General features: G+C 43.3%; 1 protein-coding gene across 1 annotated transcript; it reads left to right on the top strand.

Annotated features, from left to right (window-relative positions):
* The first annotated feature begins 1,686 nt into the window (after positions 1 to 1,686).
* Positions 1,687 to 22,571, top strand: E2F7 (E2F transcription factor 7). Its single transcript, XM_065862708.2, has 13 exons — positions 1,687 to 1,732; positions 1,893 to 1,973; positions 5,297 to 5,572; positions 6,752 to 6,920; positions 9,394 to 9,678; positions 10,325 to 10,483; positions 11,515 to 11,652; positions 12,328 to 12,522; positions 13,169 to 13,253; positions 13,865 to 14,384; positions 15,798 to 16,068; positions 17,294 to 17,718; positions 19,335 to 22,571. The coding sequence occupies exons 2-13, from the start codon at positions 1,893 to 1,895 to the stop codon at positions 19,509 to 19,511; spliced, it is 2,781 nt and encodes a 926-aa protein (XP_065718780.1). The 5' UTR covers positions 1,687 to 1,732; the 3' UTR covers positions 19,512 to 22,571.
* The last annotated feature ends 779 nt before the right edge of the window (positions 22,572 to 23,350 follow it).

Here is a 23,350-nt window from a genome sequence, read left to right as displayed (position 1 = left end):
GGAAATTTCCTATCACTGGAGGTGCGGCACACAAGCAGGTTCTCAGCTGCTAAACTCTCTCCTCAACTTCTTTACGTTGGCCTAGAGCTCATGTCTGAGCATGTCGGACCACGACGCGAGATTCTTGTTTAGATTTTCCATGACTCTGCATTTCTTATGATTCTCATGTGTCTGTTTTCAGAGCTCCTGTGAGTGAGAGCAGTAGTAATAGTTTACTCATCAGAAATATCTCCTTCCACCTATAACCACTATGGATGCAACTACATACTGAGTGACATACTTTGTAATTATGGAATTAACTTTCCTCTAGACAACAGAAAAATCAAGGTTAAAATATATAGGGCTTTTTAAGTTAAAACCAGGTTATTTAGTTGTTTGTATTTCATTCTCTTCAACAAACTGCAGTGTACCGGAATTTGTTGAAAAAAAAAAATAGAAGTTGAGCAAATAAACAAAAGTTAATGCAAGAGACTTAATATCTGTCCCATAGCTACATCCCTATTGAAAAAACTTTTTCTGTTCCTCAAAAACTAACAAATTAATTTTTTTTATAAATTATCAGAGTTGTGTACTGGAGTTTTTCTTCTGTGACAACTCACTACTAACTCATGAGCAACTTGAGGAGGAAGTTCTCCTACAACAAAACAAGACAGGGATAATGCAGCAGCATGTCTGTCATCAGCATAACAAAAGAAAAATTATCTTAAGTACAAACTCACTTTAAAAAGCAAAATTAATTATACTGCACGGAGGAAATTTCTCCAGAACGAGTCACAAGATTAGGGCACTTTCAAGTGTGAAGTAGTTCTGCGTAGCAGAAAGCTATTATTTTGACAATTTTTCTGTAATTTTTTCATAACATTCTGTCTCCATAGTCAAAACGGGGCAAATTAAAAACTCATCAGTGCGGGCTGCGTGGATTTGATGTGTTAACTTTGGACAAGGCCCTCCCGGTTCTTGCCTTATCTTGGTATGCTGTGAGGTACCAAAGGAGGGAAACCCACGGAGCAGCCTGAGAAGCTTCTTGTGTCCAGACGGCTCCCCAAAGCGCCTGGTCGCCTTATCTTCCCGGCAGCCCGCCCGTTCCAGGGGATGGCCGGGACGAATCGCACCCGGTCCAGGACGCCCAGGCCCGCGCTGCCCGCACGGACTCCCCACACCGAGCAGCCCGGGGGGTGGGGGGGGCAGGGGCAGCGGCAGCGCCCGGCCCGCCGCCTGCCCGCTCATCCCCGCTGCTCCCTTCCTCCCCCCGCGGAGATTTAAGGCGCCGGACGAAAGGGTCCTCATGTCCCCCCAGCCCCGCCGCCGTTTTCCCGTCAGGAATTTACCCCTCAGCGACAGACGCGCCCCCACAGCGGACGGGGACAGGCACCCCCGGCGGAGAACCCGAACCCCACCCCCACCTGTTCGGGCGGCCCTTTCCCGCCGGCCAACGGCCCGCCTCGCGCTGGCGGCCCAGCGGCGGGAGCCGGGCGGGGGGAGGGGAAGGGTAAGGGGCAGGGCCGCCGAGCGACCGCGCCAAGAAAAGGAGCGAAGCGGCCCCGCGCGGGCGGGAGCTGCCGTCCCGCGCCCCGCTGCCGCGCGCTGGCCTGCCCGCGCGCTGATTGGCCGGCCGCACGGCCGGGGCTCCCCGGCGGGCTGCCCCTGATTGGCCGGATTGTAAAGCGATGTCTTGAGGGCGCCTGGCGGGAGCGGCAGAGCTCCGCGCGCCCCCCGCCCGCCCGCCGCCGGGGTAAGGGCGCGGAACTGCCCGCCGCTCCCTCCCCGCTCCCCGGGAGGGAAGCCCCGAGCTGCCGCGCTCCCCTCGCGTCCCGCCGGTGACGGGAGCGCTGCCCCGGGGCGGGAGCGGTTCCTCTTAAGGGCTGGGCTAAAAGTGCCTTCTCGCTTTGCAGATGGAGATGAGCGTCCTGGCGCTGCGGGACCTGGCCGGCGGCTGGCCGGGGCGGCGGGGCCGCGCCGAGGCGGCCCAAAAGGTGAGCGGGCGTGAGGGGGGCGGCAGGAGCGGGGTCCCGCCTGTACCCGGCGCCGCAGGGTTCTCTCACGCGTTACTCCGCCTCTCCCGGTGCGGAGCATCGCGCCGGCCCGGGCGCAGCGCGAAGCTCCGCAGGGGCGGCTGGGGCTGCTGAGGGTTTGTCCATCCCACTGGCCGGAGCGGTAGGGGCTGCGGTGCCCCGGCCTCAATGCGTACGGGGTGCAGGGCCACGACCCGGGGGGCACGGAGATGGGTCTGGCCAGGTGTGTGGGCCTGGGTCATGTCCCTCTCGCTCCCAGTGGCTGCATTTGGGGTACTGCCCGTGGGACCACCACGCCTGGTCTGAACAGCAGCATGGTACCTGTCGGCACTTGAAGCTTAGGGGTGTCCGATGCTACCGCTAAGATAAAAAGACAATCCAGTAAAACAACCGTGAGTCATGCCACCGTTGTCAGTAAGTGGAGTGATTACACTCTGGCATTATTCCCAGGGAAAGAGTTTTTAGCTGTCACTTAAAAAGTAAAACCCACTACGCAATCTCAAGCATCCCAGTGGCTACTGTTGTATGAAGTGGAGAAGGCTTTTGTAGAGGCTCAGCATTCAAAAGCCAACCAACACCAGGCCTGAGATGACATGAGAATAGTATAGTCCTGCTATTTAGCAGCAGTTTGATCGTGCTGATGCACATCAGCTATGCATGCCTTCTGGCCTGGGAAAGTGTGCCTCTATCCATACAGCGATGTTCCCAGATCAAGAGGCTAAACAGTGCCGCTCAGCAAGGAGCAAGCTCATCGCTTCTCTCCTGCCCCACCAGCCAGGAGACAGGATATCTGGCCTTGGACATACCTTACTCAGTAATGTTTCCCGAACTAGACCTGATTCATGAGCTACTGTCCATGCTCAATCCAAGTCCTCCAAAGATCACACAGATCTTGTCAAACTCAGCTCCTGTTATCCCAGATATTTGTTTCAGTTCCTGCTTACATGCTGAGTTTATTAAGCCAGCCTTGTCCTCTTGTATTTTTAAACCATCTGTGCTTGGATCAAGATGCATCTCATACTTCTAACAACTGCCCTTTCACTTTTGTGAAGTACAGCTAGGAGTTCATAGAGCATTGCAGTGGCTGAAAAAAAAAAAAAAAAGGAAAAGGGTTAAAAGCATTTTTTACCTTAGTAGGCAATTATGACATTCAGGAAATAAAAACCTTAAAGTTTGGTAGCAGACATGTGCTTCTCATATAGTGCCACTACTTTTTTCATTATGATATTAGCACCAACATGAAAATTTGAGGTTGTGGAAGAGCAAGTTGCTTCAGCTGCCCTCGCTGCAGTTCCATTAGCACCTGCAATAGTGAAGAGGAGCTTGAGGGGAAGGTAGATTTCCTCCATCACAGGTTAAGTGTTGATTCACTGCCAAATGTGAAATTACAAGAATATATTGAGTGCCAACACTATATGAACATATATTCCAAGAAAGACCATGGCCTCTAAAGCGACTCCTATTTATCACAATGTAGTAAGTTACAACTGGCTGAATGTTAATTGTAAAAGAAGTTACATTTTTTACATCCTTTTGGATAATTCATAGATGAATGTGTGCAGAAGTGTTCCTCATCAGTGCTCAGACCATAATAGTATCAGTGTGCCCAATTTGTTTCTAGTTTGAATGCTAACAGAACTGCTCCTAGTAAAAGCCAGCTTCAGTTGTTACTAGAACTTCTTTCTGCTTTCTAGTTACACTGTACCTGGTAAGGCGACATTTGGAATCACCTATTTAAATATCCATATCAGTTTGTGATGGTGGAACTGCTCCAAATAAACAGCAGAATTTAACTTGGGAAAGTCCTCACAGCAAACCAATAGTAGCTTAACATTTTCTTTCAGGCTATATTCCATTTCAGAGTTAGACTTCTTGCAGCACAAAATAAAATACATAATAACAATATCTGGCTTCAAAGTTATCATGATTTTTGGAACTCATTTTGGAAAAAAAAAAAAGTCATTCTTAATCTGAGCAAGGAAACTTCCTCAGTTTGAGACCAGCACAAGAAAAAGCCACAGCTAGACTGAAGAGCAAACAAATTCAAGCCTGATTTATAATTTAAAAGCAATTTGCTATGGTTCCAAAGGCTTCATTCCCAATTCCAGCAAGTTATAAGCCTCGCTAGCTTTCTGCTGATAATCTGTCTGTTTCACTTTCTCTCCCTTCACTCAAAGCGCATGCAATCATTTCAAGGGAATCTGGAAACCACTGAGCAATATTAGCTAGAGTTCTGAGAAACGATGTCCTGTTTGTAGGGTATTAAGGAGAATTAAGTGATAGCTGGACTATCTAAGAACAGAATATTGGTCTCCCTGAGCAAAAAGTAACAGTACAACTTTCTGCACGTACATTTCTGGGAGTCCTGTTCTGTGCCAGGTGTAAGATACTTAGACCTCAACTTTAGATATCCTGCAAAGAAAGACAGTATGATCTACGCTCTGTTTCATTCCTTTGTTGTTGTTTTTTTTGCACTAACAGGCTACAGTGAAATAGTGTCTCCAGCTGCTCAAACACACATCTCTCAGCTCAAGGAGACCAACGATGCTTTTTTTCAGTCAGTCCCTTTAAATTAGTTGTTCTGTAGTGATAATTCTTGCTATAAGAGGAAGGGCTAGAGTTGGACCCAAAGGTGAAATATGAAAAAAGTTTGATTGCAGCTAGGGACTGGAAGGAGTTGAGTTTCGTCCAAAGAGTGATAAAAATCAGCTGATGAATTAGACTTTTCCTTCTAGTAGCTCTTAGCTCAAAGAATATGGTTATGGAGATTTTCTTTGTTGTTTTGAGCAGCAGATAGTGCAGATGCAGAGCTTGCTTCACTTGCACATGAAGTTACATTCACTTTAGTTTGACGATCTGTGACAGCCTGAGCTGCATTCCCAGCATGGCATTTCACTGAAGATCTTTCAAACCAAACACACTGTTTTCTTCTTAAGTGTAATGTGACCAAGGCATAATTTCAGTTTTGATCCAATTTGGTGATTTATGTTTGTGGACAATGCTGTCTTGTAATAACAGCCAGAGTTTAAAAGCCTGTTAGGCCACAAGTTTGACTGCTTGACCTCAGGTTCTGTAATTCAGGGCATTATCTCATATACACTGGCTCCAGTACACTAGCATATAGAATGTTTTACCGCTTCCAACAAAGGCAGAAGAACTGTGCTAAATATACTGATGAGTGCCACGGCATGAGTCACTACAATTAACCTTTGTAAGAATAGTGAAATTGATTGTCAGACTGTTTTCTTTCCTGTTACATCTGAAGAGCTTCTTGTTTTTAATAGGAAAACATATTTGATCAATCCAGGATGGCCCCAAAGACTCCCATTAAGAATGAACCGGTTGATTTATCAAAGCAAAAAGGCTGCACCCCAGAACGAAATCCAATCACACCTGTTAAGCTCACTGACAGACCTCAGCCTGATCCCTGGACCCCCACTGCTAACCTGAAGATGCTTGTTAGTGCTGCTAGCCCTGACATGAGGGACAGGGAAAAGAAGAAAGAGCTCTTCAGACCCATAGAAAACAGTGAGCAGTGTGACACACACGATTCATTGCAGGTAAGACTCAGAATCTTATCCTTGATTAGACCTTCCTCAAGCTGTGCCTCAGTTTTCTTCCAGCTGGTCCTTTGCTCCCCATGGAAAACTACCAAATGGCAAAACATTCCAAAGGATAGTTGCCCACATGGCACTGGCTGAGCAGAAGGACTTTCAAAGACTAAAATTAACTGTCCTGATAGTAAATGACCTGAGACCCTTCAAGAGCCTGAACATTACTTAAAAGGACAGTGAAGGAAGTAAAGCTTAAATGTGTTATTTTCCCCAACTTAAGTACTTCTGACACTATTTTCTGACCCACATTAGAAAGAAAATTTCCAGATAATTTTAAGCAGACAGGCAGCATTTTCAAAAGCAAATTGACAAGCAAGGAAATTCAGGTTTCAACAGCTGCCACCACTCTTAGCTTTTCTTTGCTAAAGGGGAATATATTTTTTCTTTTCCTCTTTTTTGACATGAAAGAAAAACCTCAAAGTTACCAGTGCAGAAAAATCCTCCATCATTCTCATTTTCTGCAGCTCGTGTAATAAATAAACACAATTCTTCATACATTCTTTCCATCACAGTTTTGTCTTTTTGGTTTTTTTTTGTTTGTTTGTTTGTTTGTTTTTTTCCCTACAGGTACAGAAATACCACATTCAGGCCATCATACAGATTTCACTTAAGCTAATAGCCTCACTGACTTTAAGTTTCAGAGACTGGGTAGTGCCTTTTATGGTCTCTTAGCACCATGCCCCCTCCCCAACCCCCAGTTCCTTAAAGTTATAGAGGGCAGTAAAAGATCTTGGAAGAGGTTTTGTAGGAACTCTCTGATCACTTGTACATCTTCTGGTTTATTAGATCCAGAAGGGAATATTGCTCCTGCTCTCAAAAAGAAATATTCCTTCCAAGTAGGATCTTACCATCTGCCAGTCTTGGGTGTTTGGTCTTACTGTTTTGTTTCTTGATGCATAATCATTATTTTATGATCTTGCAGATAAGATATCTTGTGTGATGAGTTAAAAAGAGCTTGCAAGCAAAAGTGTCACCCAAGTGCTCTGTGCTTGCAAGCAGTCTATGTTCTTTTCCTTATTAGAAAGTCTGAGCTTAAATATTGCTAACATATGAAATACACCTTGATTGGCTATGCCTTTCTTCTAAAGCTCTGCACTAAAATATTAACATTTATTTTTTTAACAGTATGATATGGTAGATGACTGCACGATTGATGAATTTGAAAAGCAGAGGCCCAGCAGAAAACAGAAAAGCTTAGGACTCTTGTGCCAGAAGTTTCTAGCTCGCTATCCAAGTTATCCATTGTCGACAGAAAAAACTACTATTTCTTTGGATGAAGTGGCTTCAATTCTTGGTATGTATACCTGCAAAAATGGGATAACTGATCACCTGGAGTAACCCCACAGGAGGGCCTCCAAAACATCTTCCATACAGAGTACATTCAAGATCTGCCTTTCCCTGGGTTTGAATGCTCTTCTAATCATACTAGTCAGGAGTTGGAAATGCCTAATATTCCTAAGTGACTTTACTGCTTGATAGTGCATTTTGAAGTCTGCTTTCTGACAGTACTTTTTACTAGACAGATCTATCTATTTATCCTCCAGCTGTTTACCAACTTTGTTACTTTCTTAAATTTTCAATTTGCCAAACACTGAAAGAGTTATTAGTGACAAACCCTCTGAATGAGGACTTACAAACTACAGATTTTGTCAAAATGGATTGTTTGGGGAAGCAATTGCAAAGTAGTAGATGTAGGTAATCAGGTGGGATTACTGCCTGACTTCATTAACGTGCCTGACATTATATCTTCCAAGATCTCATGATTCACCAAGTTTATCTTAGCTTTAAATATTGTCTTACGAGGGGAAGTTACCAGGAGACCTGCAAGAGTAGAATAAGAAAATGTATCATATTGAGGTGGCAAGAAGGTATCGAGTAGCCTATTTGCTGGATCTGGTTTGGGTTGGCTTTGGTCTTAGTTAAAATATTAATAAAATATCTGAGAGAAGTAATAAAATTTGCGAGAGAAAACTCAGCCAGGTCACTTCAATAACAAAAAGATCCAGGTCTTTGGAGAGGTGGTCTCTTCACTAGAAAGGGCCTTACAAAATCAGACTTAAACTAAATAAGTACTGTATCTACATTTAGAACTCAGCTATTTAACAGAAAAGAGGTAGCAAAAATTAAATGTGTCTGTTTTGGGAAGGGAGCAGAAGAGTGATGTCCACTGTGACACTGGTAAGGAAGTCCGTGAAATACTCATTTATTTGCCTTGGTAATGGGAAGTGGAAATGGGAGAGAATCCAGATGAAGTAAATAGTTAAATAAACTATTTTTTTTTTAAATTGTTCTTTTAGATTTTACAGTTACTCCTTTCTGTGTTTGCATGAGATGCTTGTGCTTCAGCCTTGTACAGCTGACATTGAATAGTGCTTTATTCTGTGTTGGGACTGGTGTTGCCTTGCTTTCCTATATACTAGAAACTTTGTTTTAAAGCCTACTGTTGGGGATTTTACCTCCCAGAAGGGCATTTGTTCTTCTCCCTTTGGTTTTCACTTCTTTGCTTGCCTGTATCCACATGCTTCAGGGACCTCTAAATTATTCACTGCTAATGTTACTACTCTCTGTGTAACAAATTATGGTTCTAATACAGCCATTGCTACAAATGTATATTGCTTTGTTCACTGAAGACCTGTGGAAAGACCACAACGAGGGCTATGCTGCTAGTGCCTGACAGGCATCAGGATGTGTATAGCACTGTTGTTTTTCGGGAGTATGTTTTGCTCCAAGATCTCCAGACACTAGGAGATACGAATGAATTGTTTATCGTAATGTCTGTTTGAGGCTGGTGTTATCCATATTGTCCAGATGGGTAAACAGATGGGTCAAGGCCTTGCCTTCCGCAGGGAGGTCTTTCAAAACCTTTCTCCTTGGCTAGCACTTGTTCTGCTCAGCTGATGTTAACTGTTATGGGATTTCTGGTGCAGATGCTGACACTGGCATATAGTGCACTGTGATATTAATAAATATAACAGCCATGCTTCAGACAGCACTGGACACAGGTACTTGAGACAGTGAGCAGAGCCACCAGCCTGTTCATATTCAGTCTCCAGCCTCACTCATATCTGTCAGGCTGAACCCAAGTTGGACAGATTTCACAGATTTCCCATTGGTGCAGAGCCAGCCAGCACTGAGGACTCATTTCGGCTGCATTTGGAAACAGTGGGTGCCATTTTCCTCTGCTTTGTCGCTTGCAAAGCCTTTGACTTTTCTTTGCTTGGTATGTGCTTAGCAAGTACTTGTGCCATTGGAAATGCAAGTGGAGCACCACAATCCCGCTGGCTCCTATAGGAGGGGGCTTTTATATCCACCCCATGTCAGTGCCAGGCTCAGACTCTTTCCTGCCTTCTGTTACAGACAGGCTTGTGTACAGATATGTGTCCAATCCCTGAAGCTCTCTGAGAAGAAGGGACTGAGTGCTTTGAAAACCTCAGGGCAGTCTGGACAGGTCTGAGTGAGTGGGGCTGGGCAGACTGCAATCAGTTCTTCTAAACACAGTGTAGCTGTTCTAAGCGGAAGCTGTGGCTGAGGCGGCAGTTAACAAAGTAGACGAAGAACAACATGCCATGGGGCTGGCCATACGTAAGTCAACTCTTACTTGTGCGGATTTGGATGGATTTAATGCAATGTGTCCAGGTCAGCAGTGAAAAATGTGTGGTGAACACTCAATATTAGAGAACAGCCTGCTCTCTGTTCTGCTACTGCTGGAGAGCACGTTAAAGCTAGATGAGCATCTATGACTTTTATTTCCTCCCCGCTTAAAACAGGAGTTGAGCGGAGACGAATTTATGATATAGTGAACGTCCTGGAGTCATTGCACTTGGTTAGCCGCGTGGCCAAGAACCAGTACTGTTGGCATGGCCGACACAACCTACGTCAAACTCTGAAAACGCTTCAGGAAGAAGGAGAGCTGCAGTATGGAGAGCTAATGACCTTTTTCCATCACAAGGAGCAGGACTTGGAGTACAAATTTGGAGAACAGAAAAAGGAAACTATTCCAGATTCTCAAGACAGATCATTATTGGACTTTTCAGAACCAGATTGCACCTCTGGTAAGATAACTAATGTGTGTGATGTGATGCACAGACACAGGTCTCTTTCTCCAGTTTATTATGTGGCTTTTTCCCTTGCTTTGCTTTTAAATTAAGTAATTAAAAAAATCTCCTTTGCAAAAAGGTGCTGAATTCACTGCAGAGGTGACAGAATTCTTCCTTCTGTCCTGTCCCTAGCATAGGTCTCAGGACGGATTTTTCCCTCTGTCCTCCAGACTGGCAGGAACTTCTGCCAAACACTCTGGTTCTTTTCCCACTTGTACCTAGCAGTAAATGCTTTATCCTGACAGAAGGTTCCAGTTTCCATTTGCCCACTGCTTGCATGCTGCCCATATAATACATACTGTTCAAGTTAAAAAGTCCATTTGAGTCGCAAAATTACAGTGGTGCAAAACTGTGTAACGTAACATAGAATCTGCTTTGAAATGTGACTTTCTAAAAGCTATTTCTCCAATCTTTAATTTTTATTGCCTTTTGAAGAGAGACTTCTGTCTGCATTACTGAGCTATTTGCTGCCTTTCAAAAGATTTCTGCTTGCCTGCAAGGAAATACTTTACTTCTTTTGTGTGTGAGAAACCTACTTGCTAGTTTTCTGGCTGTGATGGATGACATGTGCTAAGAGGCTTGGGTGTTATTTGTAACACAGCATCTGCAAACAGCAGAAAGGACAAGTCGTTGCGGATTATGAGCCAAAAGTTTGTCATGCTGTTCCTTGTCTCCAAGACTAAGATAGTCACTCTGGACATTGCAGCAAAGATACTCATAGAAGAAACCCAGGACACAGTGGACCACAGCAAATTTAAGAGTAAGCTTGCTATTGAGAAACAATTCTATCAGTCATTGAGTAAAGAAAATGGGGGCATGTTTGGAATGACACCATTAGGTAATGGCAAGAACAGGTCAGGAATCTTGCTGAAATATGGTTTGTGTTTTTTTTAATTGCAAACACCAGTTTGTGAGAACTGAGCTTGAGGTGGGGAAGAGTCAATTTGACAATTGTCACCAAGTTTTAGTTTCTGAATGAAGAAAATTTTTGTTTTAATTTTTTCTTAGTACTTTAGCTCTGTTTTCTGTACTGTTCTGAATGACTTTTCAGAACTCAGTGAAATGAAAAATTGTTTAATATAAAGGGACGTGTTACTTCTCCTTTTCACTCAAGAATGCTTTCACCACTGGATGGCACAACTGGTTGTTTTTCAGTTAGTGGGGTTTAGTACTTAGTTCCCTTGAACAACATGGAAAAACTCACCAGTAGTAAATAATTCTTTTAAAATAAAGACTTTTCTTTTAAGTCTTCAAAGTGCTTTTAAAGAAAAGTACTTGCAGTTTGGTCTTAAAATTCTACCCCAAATACTGAGAGGGATGTGAGGAGTTTATCTGGACAACCTGTGATTATCATATTCAGCTGAAACATTTGTTAGAGTGACAGAGATTTTTCTGAGTGTTATATTTTTAAGTTCATAAATATGTGTCCTCTTGTGATCAGCTATGCACTTACGTGCCTCTCGCTCCCAAGTGCTTGTCTTTACCCCAGGTGAAGGTAGCTGCCTCCTCTGGGATATTGTAATCACTTCCTACCCCATTTCCATTAATATAAGGCAGGTGAGCTTAAACCTGAGCAACTAAGATGGGTGAGCAGCTGAGATATGAAGAAGCAGTGACAAGCAGGTGGGAGCTGGAATGGCAGGCTTCATAGGAGGTGGCTTAAGTATGTCCCCATTTACCCACCTTGCTTATGAAAGCTGGGGTGATATTCTGTAATGAAATTATCAAGAAAGATGTACTCTACACATTGTAAATGTTACTGTCTTAACTATTTCTGCCCTTTCTTGTTAGCAAAGGTACGAAGACTGTATGATATTGCCAATGTTCTCACCAGCCTAGGCTTGATCAAGAAAGTTCATGTCACAGAGGAACGAGGACGCAAACCAGCATTCAAGTGGATTGGGCCTGTGGAATTCCCTGGAAAGACAGGTAACTTGTGCAGCTCGCATCTCTTTTTTTGTTTTGTTTTGACAGTCCCTTCCCAAGTGGTAAAAGGTTGTTTTGCCTGTGTAAAGAATGGCTCAGCACTCACCGTCCGTCCTCTGATTATTAATTGCTGGCCAGCTCAGCATTTGCCCTTGTTAGACTACACTCAAGGATGGATATTGAAGGATATAGTGTCTTGCTGGTATTTTTACACTGGAAAGCCTGTTCCAGTGTCTCACCACCCTCAGAACAAAGAATTTCTTCCTAATATCTAATCTAAACCTACTCTCAGTTTAAAACCATTATCCCTCATCCTATTGCTATACTCCCTGATGAAGAGTCCCTCCCCTTCTTTTCTGTAGGCTACCTATAAGTGTTGGAAGGCTGCTATAAAGTCTCCCTAGAGCCTTCTCTTCTCCACACTAAACAACCCGAACTCTCTCAGCTTGTCCTCATAGGGGAGATGTTCAAGCCCCCTGGTCATCTTCATGGCCTCCTCTGGACCTGTTCAAACAGGTCTATGTCTTATGCCGGGGGCACCAGAGCTGAACACAGTACCCCAGTTTTTTGGGGTGGCATAGAGGTTACCTTTAATGTGCGAGTTTGGTAACATGACGGAAGCCTAAACGATGAGCAGTTTTCTCTGAAGGAATGTCGTACAAAATTATGTTCCCACAGATGAACCAAGAGGGCATAGCCCGGCATCTAATCCTCTTCCAAGGATGCAGAGAGGAGCCTGTGCCCCATATCAGATCTGTGCTACTGGAAAGCAAAGGTTTACACGTCATGCTTCATTTAATGGTGCTCAGCCTTATGAAGGGACCAAAAAGAAGGTCAGTTCAGAGCCCAACAGCCCACATCAAGAGAGGCAAGGTAACTACTAAGGAAATATATTCTTTTTGAATCCCACTGAATCTGCCTAAATGTGAGCCCACTAATTCAGGGCACTTGGCTGAGTGGATCTGCCATATTAAATTTATGAATTACCCTTGGGAGGTGCCTATATTTTTACTGCCCGGATGATGAGACTCCTAATTTGGGTGCTTCAGAGAAATACCTGAAGTTAGATAAAATTAACCTGGGCCATATTGCCTTGAATCTGCAGTTTGTTTTCTGGTAAATGTTTCTGTTCTCCACTAACTGCAACTATAGTATAGTTTATTCTGTTAAAATTTGCTATAGATAAAGAAGGATTCTTTAGCCACAAAAGCTTGCTTTATTTTATGGTTCCTAATATAGTGGAATTTACTGTAACAATCTAATGGATAGCTGTTAAAAAAAAATACAGGAATTACAGGGCTTTTCACAGCTCCCTGTTATAGGAAATTATGATGTCAAGGACCCCTCCAGTGGGACTGAGAGTTCTGATTGTCTTGCAGGTTCTGCCTCTAGGTGATTAGTGGATGTTATAAAAATGTGCCAGGATAGAAAAATTATATCAATTATTTAATATGGCCAGTATCAAAATATGCTTGGTAAACCTTCCTGTTATTAACTGGATACTCCTTTGTTCTTTCAGCCTGTATTGTGAGTTCAGATGAATATTGCTCCAAAATGGTAAATCTAGCAGCTGTCTGCAGGCAGAAAATAGAGGAAGATACTGGGTAGGTTTGTCTTAACTCCTGTTCAGTTTCAGCTTCATGCTTGTCACGTTTAGTTCAAGGGTAGGTTCCACTGATGGGACTGAAGCATAAAATCGTCAGTCTCATTATTACTATTTTAATTCCGATAGGTCTCAGCATAGCTTTTTCTTATTTTTTTTTCTTCTGTCCAATTTACACCCACTTGTACTGCTGTTGTCCTTTAGCTTCAGTAGTTCTTCCTCTCATATGTGTTTGTATAGGTCATCCCTGCTTCCTTTTACCTGTTGTCTACGTAGGATGAGCAAATCACAAATCCGTGGAAGAGCCTCTGTCATATCAGTGGGTCTTCTCTGTACCTATACTAATTTGAATTCATTTGTGAATGATTACCTCTAGTCAAGTGCAACCAAAAGCATTGTTTTTCTGCCAAAAACCTGATAAGTCTGCTTCTGTGTGATTACTAATAATAGAAAGTGACCCACCTTGTAAACTGTGTAAAAGTAGTGGTTTGAGTGCAGGAATTTTTCCACACTTGTGTCCAAAAATGTACCTGTTTGCTTTTAAGGATAAAATGAGGGTTTAATTTTGGACTAAATAATTTACCTTTTTTCATTACTATTTTTATTTTTTAGGAATAAAGTTTGTCCCGCAGAGACAATACTAAATTCAGCAAGGAACTCAAGCATAAGCTCACCTCTCTCTCCTCTTCCAGTTCTTGGGGACTCTGATTTCTGTGTTAACCCTTTGCCTCAGGCAGTTTTCCCTGTGGTTCAGGCAGATGTGTCAAGCCTCTCGCTAACGAATGGCATCAGCAGCCAACCTCTACACCCTTCTACACCAGCAACCTCCAAAACAGAAAATGGAAAACCTACCCTGCTCCCCAGCCAACCCTTCTTGTGCTTCCCCTCTTCGTCTCTTTTTATGCTGTGCGGTGGTCTTCAGGAAAATAACTTGAGGGAGACCCTGCCCATCGCAGGAGAGGTGGGAAACAGGAGAGCAGAAACTCAGGCTCCTGTACCTCCAGCTACCTGCCAGAAACGTGGCTCCCACAAGTGCGCGTCACCCTCTGCACCTGCAGATGATGAAGAGCCAGCTGCTAAAAAGCAGAGCATGGAACAGAGTGATGAGCCCCTCTCACTTGTAGTACCCAAGGTAAAGCTATGAATTTTGTTATCACTTAGGTTTCCTGTAAGTGAGGAAAGACTTTTTCCCAAGACAGTATTTTCAGAAGTGAAAATTCACTACACTGCTCTTGTTAAAGATACAAATGCTGCCTAGCAGGTGTTAATAAAATTGTAAGTGTGCTGAGCCAGGAAGTATAGGCATTAACTGGGAGATATTTTCACACTATCAGGGGAAAAAGGGCTGTGATTTCTTTACATAGTGAAGTGATGCTCAGCTGTTCTTTGGAGTCAGTGTCATGATCACTGTCTTTAACAAAACAGCCCACCTGAGGGGAAGAAACCCTACTGGGAGTCCTGCATCCAGCTCTGGAGCCCTCAGCACAGGAAAGACATGGATCTGTTGGAGAAGGGCCTGAGGAGCCACAGAAATTATTAGAGGGCTGGAACAGCTCTACTGTGAGGCCAGGCTGAGAGAGTTGGGGTCGTTCAGCCTGGAGAAGAGAAGACTCTGGGGAGATGTTATTGCAGCCTTTCAGTACTTAAAAGGAGCCTATGAGAAGGATGAGGAAACAATGTTTAGAAGGGCTTGTTACAGCAGGACAAGTGGTAATGGTTTTAAACTAGAAGAGAGGAGGTTCAGTCCAGACATGAGGAAGAAATCTTTTACTCTGAGGGTGGTGAAACACTGAGCCAGGTTGCCCAGAGAGGTAGTAGATGCCCCATCCTTGAAAACATTCAAGTCCAGGTTGGATGGGGCTCTGAGCAACCTGATCTAGTTGAAGGTGTCCCTGCTCATTGCAGGGGGGTTGGACTAGATGACCTTTGAAAGTCCCTTCCAGCCCAAACTATTCTATGATTCTATGAAATCAATTGACTATTACTCCTCATCTTCCCCTGATAGCTTGGTCTTTCCCAGACAGCAGCAGCGTTGCTTACTCCACTGAGCTACAGCAAATGTGATTTGTACTTTTCCCCTATTCTCCAACCTGAGTCCCTCTCTTTCAAGCCTGGTGTTGCCCACAGCAGGCTGGTGAGAGAAGGATGATGGTGAAGGTGAAATGCAGCTATCTCAGGGTTCTCTTAACTACTGAAAATATGGGTCAGGCTCAAGGTCATACCAGTATTTGAATATAAGCTACTTGGAACAGATGTTTTTCCATATAAAAAAAAAAAAAATAGAATCTCCAAGCTCAGGTATTATTATCCAGTGTTTCCAGGTACTGAAAGTGAACTACAGCAGAGCGCACAGGGCTTGGGCATCACTAATATAGCTCTTCAAACCCTCAAAAAACATCTGTAACTTGTTGACTTGCTAATCAGTTTTGTGCTGCCCCTTTGCACAGATGAACATTTCACTCTGTAGCTGAGGGAGGTGCAGAAGGGACATCATACTGTGTTATTTCTGTTTGGACTCTTCATTTCCCTTTTTGTTTTTGCTTAGAAGCCTTTTGAGTCTCCGAAGGCGGAATCTACCCCAAGAAGTGGCTGTATGTCTGCTGTACATCTAGAAGATTTTCGTCTTGACCTCACAAGTCCTGCTGCTCCAGAGGCTGTGGACAAGGAGTCTACTAAACTTCTAGATTCTCAGGAGCAAGAAAAACAGTCTCAGAATAAAGACCTTGATGAACACTCCCCAGGAAAAGAGCACATCTCTAAAGAAAATGCCAGTCAACCTTTCCTACCACAGTATCTTTATGTTCAGCCTACTGCTGGTAAGGACAGCCATGAGTTCTAGAGGCACCCAAGCTTCTGCATCTGTTCACTGAGCAAACAGGGAGACCTACAGATCTGTGAATAAGTCTATATTGGGCACAAAAAACTGTCAGCAGTTCTGTTGTAGTTTAATAGCTCTGAATTCTCTTGACTCCAGACGAACTGTTGCTTTTATGAAAATTCAGGCATTTTTCTGAAGTACCCAAACATTAATAGAGATGAATAATATGGGTTTTGCATGCTTGAATTATGTGCAGCAAAAAAGAAGCCTATTTGACATTCAAAGCTCAGAAGAGCTGGAAGTCTAGGTTTGTCAGAAAGGCAGCTTGAGTAGTGCAACAGCATCCCCCTCAGTGAATTTAGTAATCTATTAACTTTGTACTGTTTTGTCATGTGCATCATCGGGACAACCCCACAAACACTGAGGCACGGAGAGTGTAGCCAGGCCTGCTTGTAGGACACAGTAGGGATGGAGAGGAAACAGCTGAAAATATTACAAGAGGATTTCATGTCCACTGGTTTTCGTGCCTGTGGTTGTGTGGAGTGGTGACTGTTTTGTGGGAACAGTCTACGTGTAGCAGATTTCCCTGACTACTGCTTTAGTATTTGATTCACTTGTGGCTCAGAGTGGGGTCTATGGGATTTCACTTATAAGATGGAGACACTCAGTTTGAAAATGTTGATCCTGGTGGTTTGGAAGGTCAAAAAAATGGGGAACCGGAGCAGCTTCTGTTTCAAGGCAGCATTTCAGCCATTCTCAGAAAATTAGTGCCTTTGGGGTATATCTTTGTGGGTGCTGTCCATTTTTTTAAATTATTATTATTATTAAAAACAATCCATATATTTTCATATCACAGAGGATATGATTCCTGTTAGTAAAAAATGAGTTTGTTTAGCCAAGATGTTGCTTGTGACTGAAATTAGAAGCAGAAAACAGCAAAGCGTGTGGTTGATACTTAAATATGAACAATGTAACTGGATGCAGATATAGTGAACAGGCAGTAGGGGGGGAAATGAAGAAAGGCAAGGAAAAGGAGCTTGACAGCAGTCACAGGTTTGTGACAGTTTTCTTCCTTCTTTTTTCTTTTTTTGTCAGTTTTCTTCCTGGGTAGCCTGTCTCTTTCTTTGTCATCTTCCTTCTTTCCTGTTCTAGATGAAGTTATAATAGCTTAATTCCATTTTGTCAACTGTATTAATGCATTGTTTTTTCTCTCTTTGGTTTAGGAGTGAGCAGTTTTAATTTCCTGTTCTCTGCAAACCAAGCCCCTGGAGCTATCAGCCTGGCTGCGAGCCAGGTACCTTCTCTGAGCGTCCCCTGTGTTGTGGTGCCATCAGCAGCCTTGGCTTCCTTCCCTCTCGTCTGTTCTCCCACCATCACCAGTCCTCTTTCCCCAGTTCCCGATGGCTCCTTCTCAGCTCCCACCTCTGTGAATTTCAGTATGTCCGGCCTGGCATCAACAACACCCGTTTTCATAGGCACCACAGCAGTGGTCACCCCAAAAGTCTCACCCACGCCTTCGGTGGATCCTCAGCAACCAGCTCATCCCTCTCTGCACCTGAGTCCTGTGCTCACGAGGTCTTGTGGCGCCGTTAAACTGGACTCCCCTGTGTGCGTGGGGCATCCGGTGACCCTTCTGAAGCTGCAGCAGGTAAGAGCAAAAGGTGGTTGAGTGACCGTGAAACAGCTGTGCCAGGTCACGGGGAGGGAAAGCAGCTTGTGCTGGTGGCAGTGTGTCCCAATGGTGAGCTGGAACACTGGAGTTGGTGTCTTCCACTTAGAATCACAGAATGTCCTGAGTTGGAAAGGACTCACAAGGATCATCAAGTCCAACTCCTGTCTCTGCATATGACAACCCCACAGTTCACAGCATGTGTCTGAGGCTGTTGTCCAATCTCTTCTTGAACACTGTCAGGCTTGGGGCCGTGACACCTCCCTGGGGAGCCTGTTCCAGTGCTCCACCACCCTCTGGGTGAAGAACCTTTTCCTAATGTCCAACCTAAACCTTCCCTGGCACATCTTCTGCCATTCCCTCGGGTTCTGTCATTGGTCACCAAAGAGATCAGCATCTGCTCCTACTCTTCCCCTTGTGAGGAAGCTGTAGACCCTTTAGTTTGCGTGTCCAGCTGTGGTGGTGGCAGGGCTTGAGACAGTGTTAAACACATAGCCCAGCATAGCATGTCTCACCCTGAATGGTAAAAGGATGAGCTTTAAGAATCTTACAGGAGTTTTAAAATAATAAAAATCTTAATCTTTTAAGATCTTGTAGGAATAGAGAGAAAAAAATTAGTCACAGGTTGGTTTTTTTCTGAGTCAATATTTTTTTACCCATTTGACACTATAATTATAAGCGTCTTACACACTGGCTACAAAAAAGAGGCTTGCTTTTCATAATTTGGGAGTCAACTGGCTGCAACACTTTTCAGCTAGTAGTGTCTTGGGTTACCTCCTTGCCCTGTTCTCATCTCCCTCCAGCAAATAATGGAAATTTATAAAGATGTTTTAAAAAATCTACCACAGAAACAGACTTTTCAAGTAAAAAAAATGAGAAATTTAAAATTGAAGGAGGTCTCATTTATCCCGAGTACAATGAGTGACGTTAAACAGTCACTTTACACTGTGTTACCTGGGTCTTCACAACTATTAGCAGTGACATTTTGGCACTGCTTTAGCTTACATTCTTAAATCTGTGATTTGTTTTCCTTTTGTTCAATACAGTGACAAACGGATTGAACTTTTGGAAGCTTTATGAGTGTTATTTTATGTTTAGCTTGTTCAAGCTTTAGATAAAGGCTGTAATAGGGACTGATTGACAGCCAATCTGATTACAGATACCAACATTAGAGTTTATGGTGAGTGGCACTTAAAATAGGAGTGGCCAGGGTTTAGGAGGCTAATTTTAGATCTGTTTTGATGCCAAGAAAAAATGAAAGTGAATAAAACATCAAGGAAGCGAAAGAGCCATCTAAGCTAAAAGACAAGGCTGACATAAGAATGAGTATGAACTAGTCACTAATACATTTAAGCTGGAAATGAGATATAGGCTTTCAGCTTCCAGCAATGATGTACTGGCAGCCATCTCAAAAACAAAAAGCAGAGACAAAGCCTGTAGCTTTTCATGTGGAGCTTCTGAAAGGATGTGTGACGTGGTTCCCTACAGTAGCAGGCTACAGGCCTTAAAGCCTACAAGCTGCCTTCTGTTTGCATGCTTGCCTGTAGGCTTTGAGAAAACCCTACTGAATCACTCTGGTTTTGTTTCACAAATAGCCTTCGTCAGCTCCCCTCACTCCCAAGAGCATCCGTCCTGCATGTCACGAGGCATTTTTCAAAACTCCCGGAAGTCTTGGAGACCCTGTTGCTTGGAAGAAAAATGAAGGCAACCAGACGAGAAATGCCAGCTCTGTGCAGAGGAGACTGGAAATCTCTAGTACCAGCGCTGACTAGCTCCACTTGTTGCAAAAGGTGGACAGATTTTCCTAGGACCCTCTATCGACTACAAGCAAACACTCTCTTACCTGGCAAGAGGAGTGCGTTGAAATGTCATCCCATCTGTCATGCTTCCCCGCTATCTATTCACCTGCCAGTTCTGTCAACCACCTTCACAAATCATCCCTGGTACTGGAAACCTGTTACTGAATTGTTCCTTCAGTACTGATTTGAATTCAGATGCTTTGCTTCACAGAGCCTTGTGGGCATCAAATTGTAGTTGTGGTTTTAATTTGGAAAACTCTCCTTATTGCTCTGAGGAGATACAAACAGGTTTCTTTGCAATCCCCAGGGATTCTTTTTTCCTGGTTTTAGTGAGGTATCCAGCACTTATCTGGGGTAAGCATTCTTTTTGCATGTATTCTACTTACCCTGAGTAAATCTGTGGTGAAATTTACAATCTCTTGCAGCTGTGAAAACAACTGCTTACTTGGTACCAATCTGTCAAGTCCTGCCTCTGCAGTGTGGCCTTTTGCTATTTATTTTATACATTGGAGTGGGATTTAGTGCAAAAAAAGGGTTTTTTGCAGCTTCAGAATAACAGATTTTCTCAGGGTAGGATTACTTGAATGTCAGTTGGTTGTTGTACAATTTGCCTGGCACTTGTGGTTAGAAAAACCTAATAATAGCTTAACACAATATGATTGAATGTATACACGTGAAAATATTAAGACCAAAATAACTGTGAATGTTAACATTTTGATGATTGTGTTAATGAACTGTATTAGTCCTTGGGTTTTTTTTTTTTGTTTTTTAATCTGAGCAAAATGTACAAGTTAAATGTAAAGAATACAGAACCTGATTCCTTATATAAGTCTGACAAAGTAATTTGAGAGTGGCGAGCCACTGAGAGGGCTATGCTAAGATTTCATCTACCTTTAAATATATAGTCTAGACTTTATGACCAAGGAACACTGGTAAGTCGTTAACCACATTATTAGATTCAGTCTAACCTGAGTCTACTTAAGTGCCTACTTAGCTGTTTACTACTTAAGGGCTATGTACATAAGTGCCTAACTCTTCACTTAGAGGAATTTTATAACTAGTTAATAGTGCATTTGAGCACACCTGGAAGACAAGGGAGATCTTATCTTTTGGTGCATATCTATCTAAACCATAAAAAGAATCTGCAAAGAGCAGGAGCCATAAACTTTGGAAGTGGGAAAAATTATCTATATTTCTTAGGAGAAGATAAAGTAGAAGAAAAGTCTAACAGTTAACATTCAGAGTCCTCAAATAATGATGGTGCTATTAGTAATATAGGATATAATTTTAAGAGTTAATGCTCTTATGCTTGGGAGTATTTTCACTGGTGTAGGAATCTGCAATTAAATATGTGCAGTTTCCTGTATAAAAGACAGAAAGTGTTGCTGTTCACATCACGTTACTCTGGGTTTTTAGCAAATATAAGGCCAGCATTACCAGCTCTTTTTGTCGTTGTTACCAGTACTGGTTTTCCAAGGATAGGTACACTGTTGGATGTGCTATTTTGTTGGTCAAGGCAGGCTAGGACTTTGGTTGGGGGTTGGGGATTTGGTGAGGGTTTTTATTTTTATGATGAAATGTATTATGAAAATGGAATTTAAGAAAGAGTTTTAGTGGAGCTGAGAATTTGAGTAATGTGGCCTTATGTTAGAATAGACCAATAACAGCTTTATAAGGAGGGCTGGTTAGCCCATGTTGAATGAAAATCTCTATAGTGGAATTATCATAAGAAATTTCAGGGGTGGTAAAGAGAAATCTTCACACAGCTAATTTTAAGGTTTTGTTTCTTTTTTTTTTTTATAAATTACACTACAGTTGTGAAAGTTTACAATTTCTGCTTCTGAATTATTTCTTCTTATATGCCCACTTCAATTCCACTTTGAAAAGCAAAGTGTAATTGGCACGGTGCTGCCCCTGCACTTCTGCTAATGTGCATTTGTCAGTGTTGGGGCTGGAAACAGGCTGCAAGGGTTCAGGATGACGAGGTGGATATCGATTCTCCCAGCCTTGTCTTTTCCCCTGTAGTACAGTGCAGCCTTTTAGTGAAATGGCAGCTAGGAGCAGAGAGGAGAATCAGATCTAATATTGGCTCTTCGCTCCAGTTGAAGCATCATGGCAAAAATTGCCTTGCTTCGTCAGTAATGTTATTGTGTGCCATAACTGACCTAACTATACTTGAAAATGCAGGGACTGAAAATCTATCTTCAGCTTTCCAATTTCTGCTTCTAGTTTTGAGTTTCCATAAGTACAACAGGTCTGGAAATGAGGATTGACTCCCTCGTGATCAAAGCTGTTTGACGGGTCATGGTTCTGAAAAGCAGATTTGGGCCTGAGAGGAGAAGGGGCTTGATATGCCACCTTGTTATTTTGACAATGTAAAATTCTCACGAAGGTAGGAGCGGGACCACCGAAGTGGTTGGGCAGTGAAGGGATCAATGCTTCTTGCAATACTTGAGCTGCTGAACTAGACAGGTAAGGGGGAAGGGTTGGTTGTCAAGATGCAATGAGTTTATTTTTCCTATCTTTGCCTTCACTGCAAGCTAAGAAGCAAAATAAACTAGGAACAACTCATCAGCAAAGTAGCTTCGGAAAAGCAGAATTTGTACTTGCACTGAGGCAAAGTGCGTACCCAGGATGTTCTGCAGGGTTTGTGAAACCTTTCTGTCCCAAGGCAGTTGCTGAGGAGTGTCAGTGTATAACTTATACTTGAATCTACCTGCCACGTTTACATTTCTGATTGTCTTTTGTAAATTGGTGCTATTTCTCTATTTAAAAAGCTGTATTCTTAATGTAAAGCTGCTTCCAGTTTGTACCTTTGCACTGCTAGTTTAATATAGCTATTAATTTTATTGCTGTTTATAACTGTTCTTCAGTGATTAGACATGTTGCTTTTCCTGCTCTCCAGCCATCTTGTTAGCTGTCTGCATATAGCTTTACTCCAATCACACTGTTGAGTTGAGTTTATTTTTTTTTTAATACTATCTTTTAGCAAAATATTAAACTTTTACAGAATAAAAATGAAATTAAAACAGAGGCTGAGGCTGTGATTTCAGTATGGAGAGTGCCCTTGAAAAGCAGCATCCACCCACCATGCCTCCAGGTGAGCAGTCGCTGTTGGGTGTGAGCACCAAATGAGTCACCCCAGCCGCTCCTGCCTCCTGTTTTACACATCATGGGCATGATTCCCACTCCACTTGGACCACTGCCATGTAAACTGGCTTTCAGAGTCCTGGAGCTGGCATGGGGAACACCCCATGGCCTTGGCCCAAGAGCACAGGAGGTGATCCCCAGCACCACGGAGGCCTGTTCCACCACCACCACGGGGCCTGTCCCCTGCAGCCATCCCTAGGCCTGGCTCTCCACAGGATGGCAGCAATGCCTGCCCAGCCGTCAGCTCCCCAGAGCAGTCCAGGCCCTGGCACAGGGGCTGGTGTCCCACAGGTGGAGACCGTGTGTTTATCAACCACCAGCCACTTGTGGAAAATAAAAATGGAGACACCGGCCATAGCCCTGTTTCCCTTTCTCTTCCACTTCCCTAATCAGATATAAGACACAGCCTGACCCAAGCCCCAGTTCACTGCCTTTGAAATCAACAGCAGGTTTGCTATTGGTTTCAGCAAGCGCAGTGTTGTCCCCTTCTCCACCATAATGAAAGAGATATGAGTTAAGGTCCCATGTTACCAGCAACGGCTGCAAAATGCCTGTGAGGTGCAACTGGCCAGGTTCTTCACAACTCATTTCTGATAGGAAAACATAGCAACTCACTTGATATTGTTTTGGAATCTGTTGTGGTTTTTTCTTCCCCTGTGACT

The sequence above is a fragment of the Patagioenas fasciata genome, chromosome 1, assembly GCF_037038585.1.
Source record: "Patagioenas fasciata isolate bPatFas1 chromosome 1, bPatFas1.hap1, whole genome shotgun sequence".
Classification (NCBI taxonomy): Eukaryota; Metazoa; Chordata; class Aves; order Columbiformes; family Columbidae; genus Patagioenas; species Patagioenas fasciata.
This window is presented reverse-complemented; position numbering and strand designations above follow the sequence as displayed.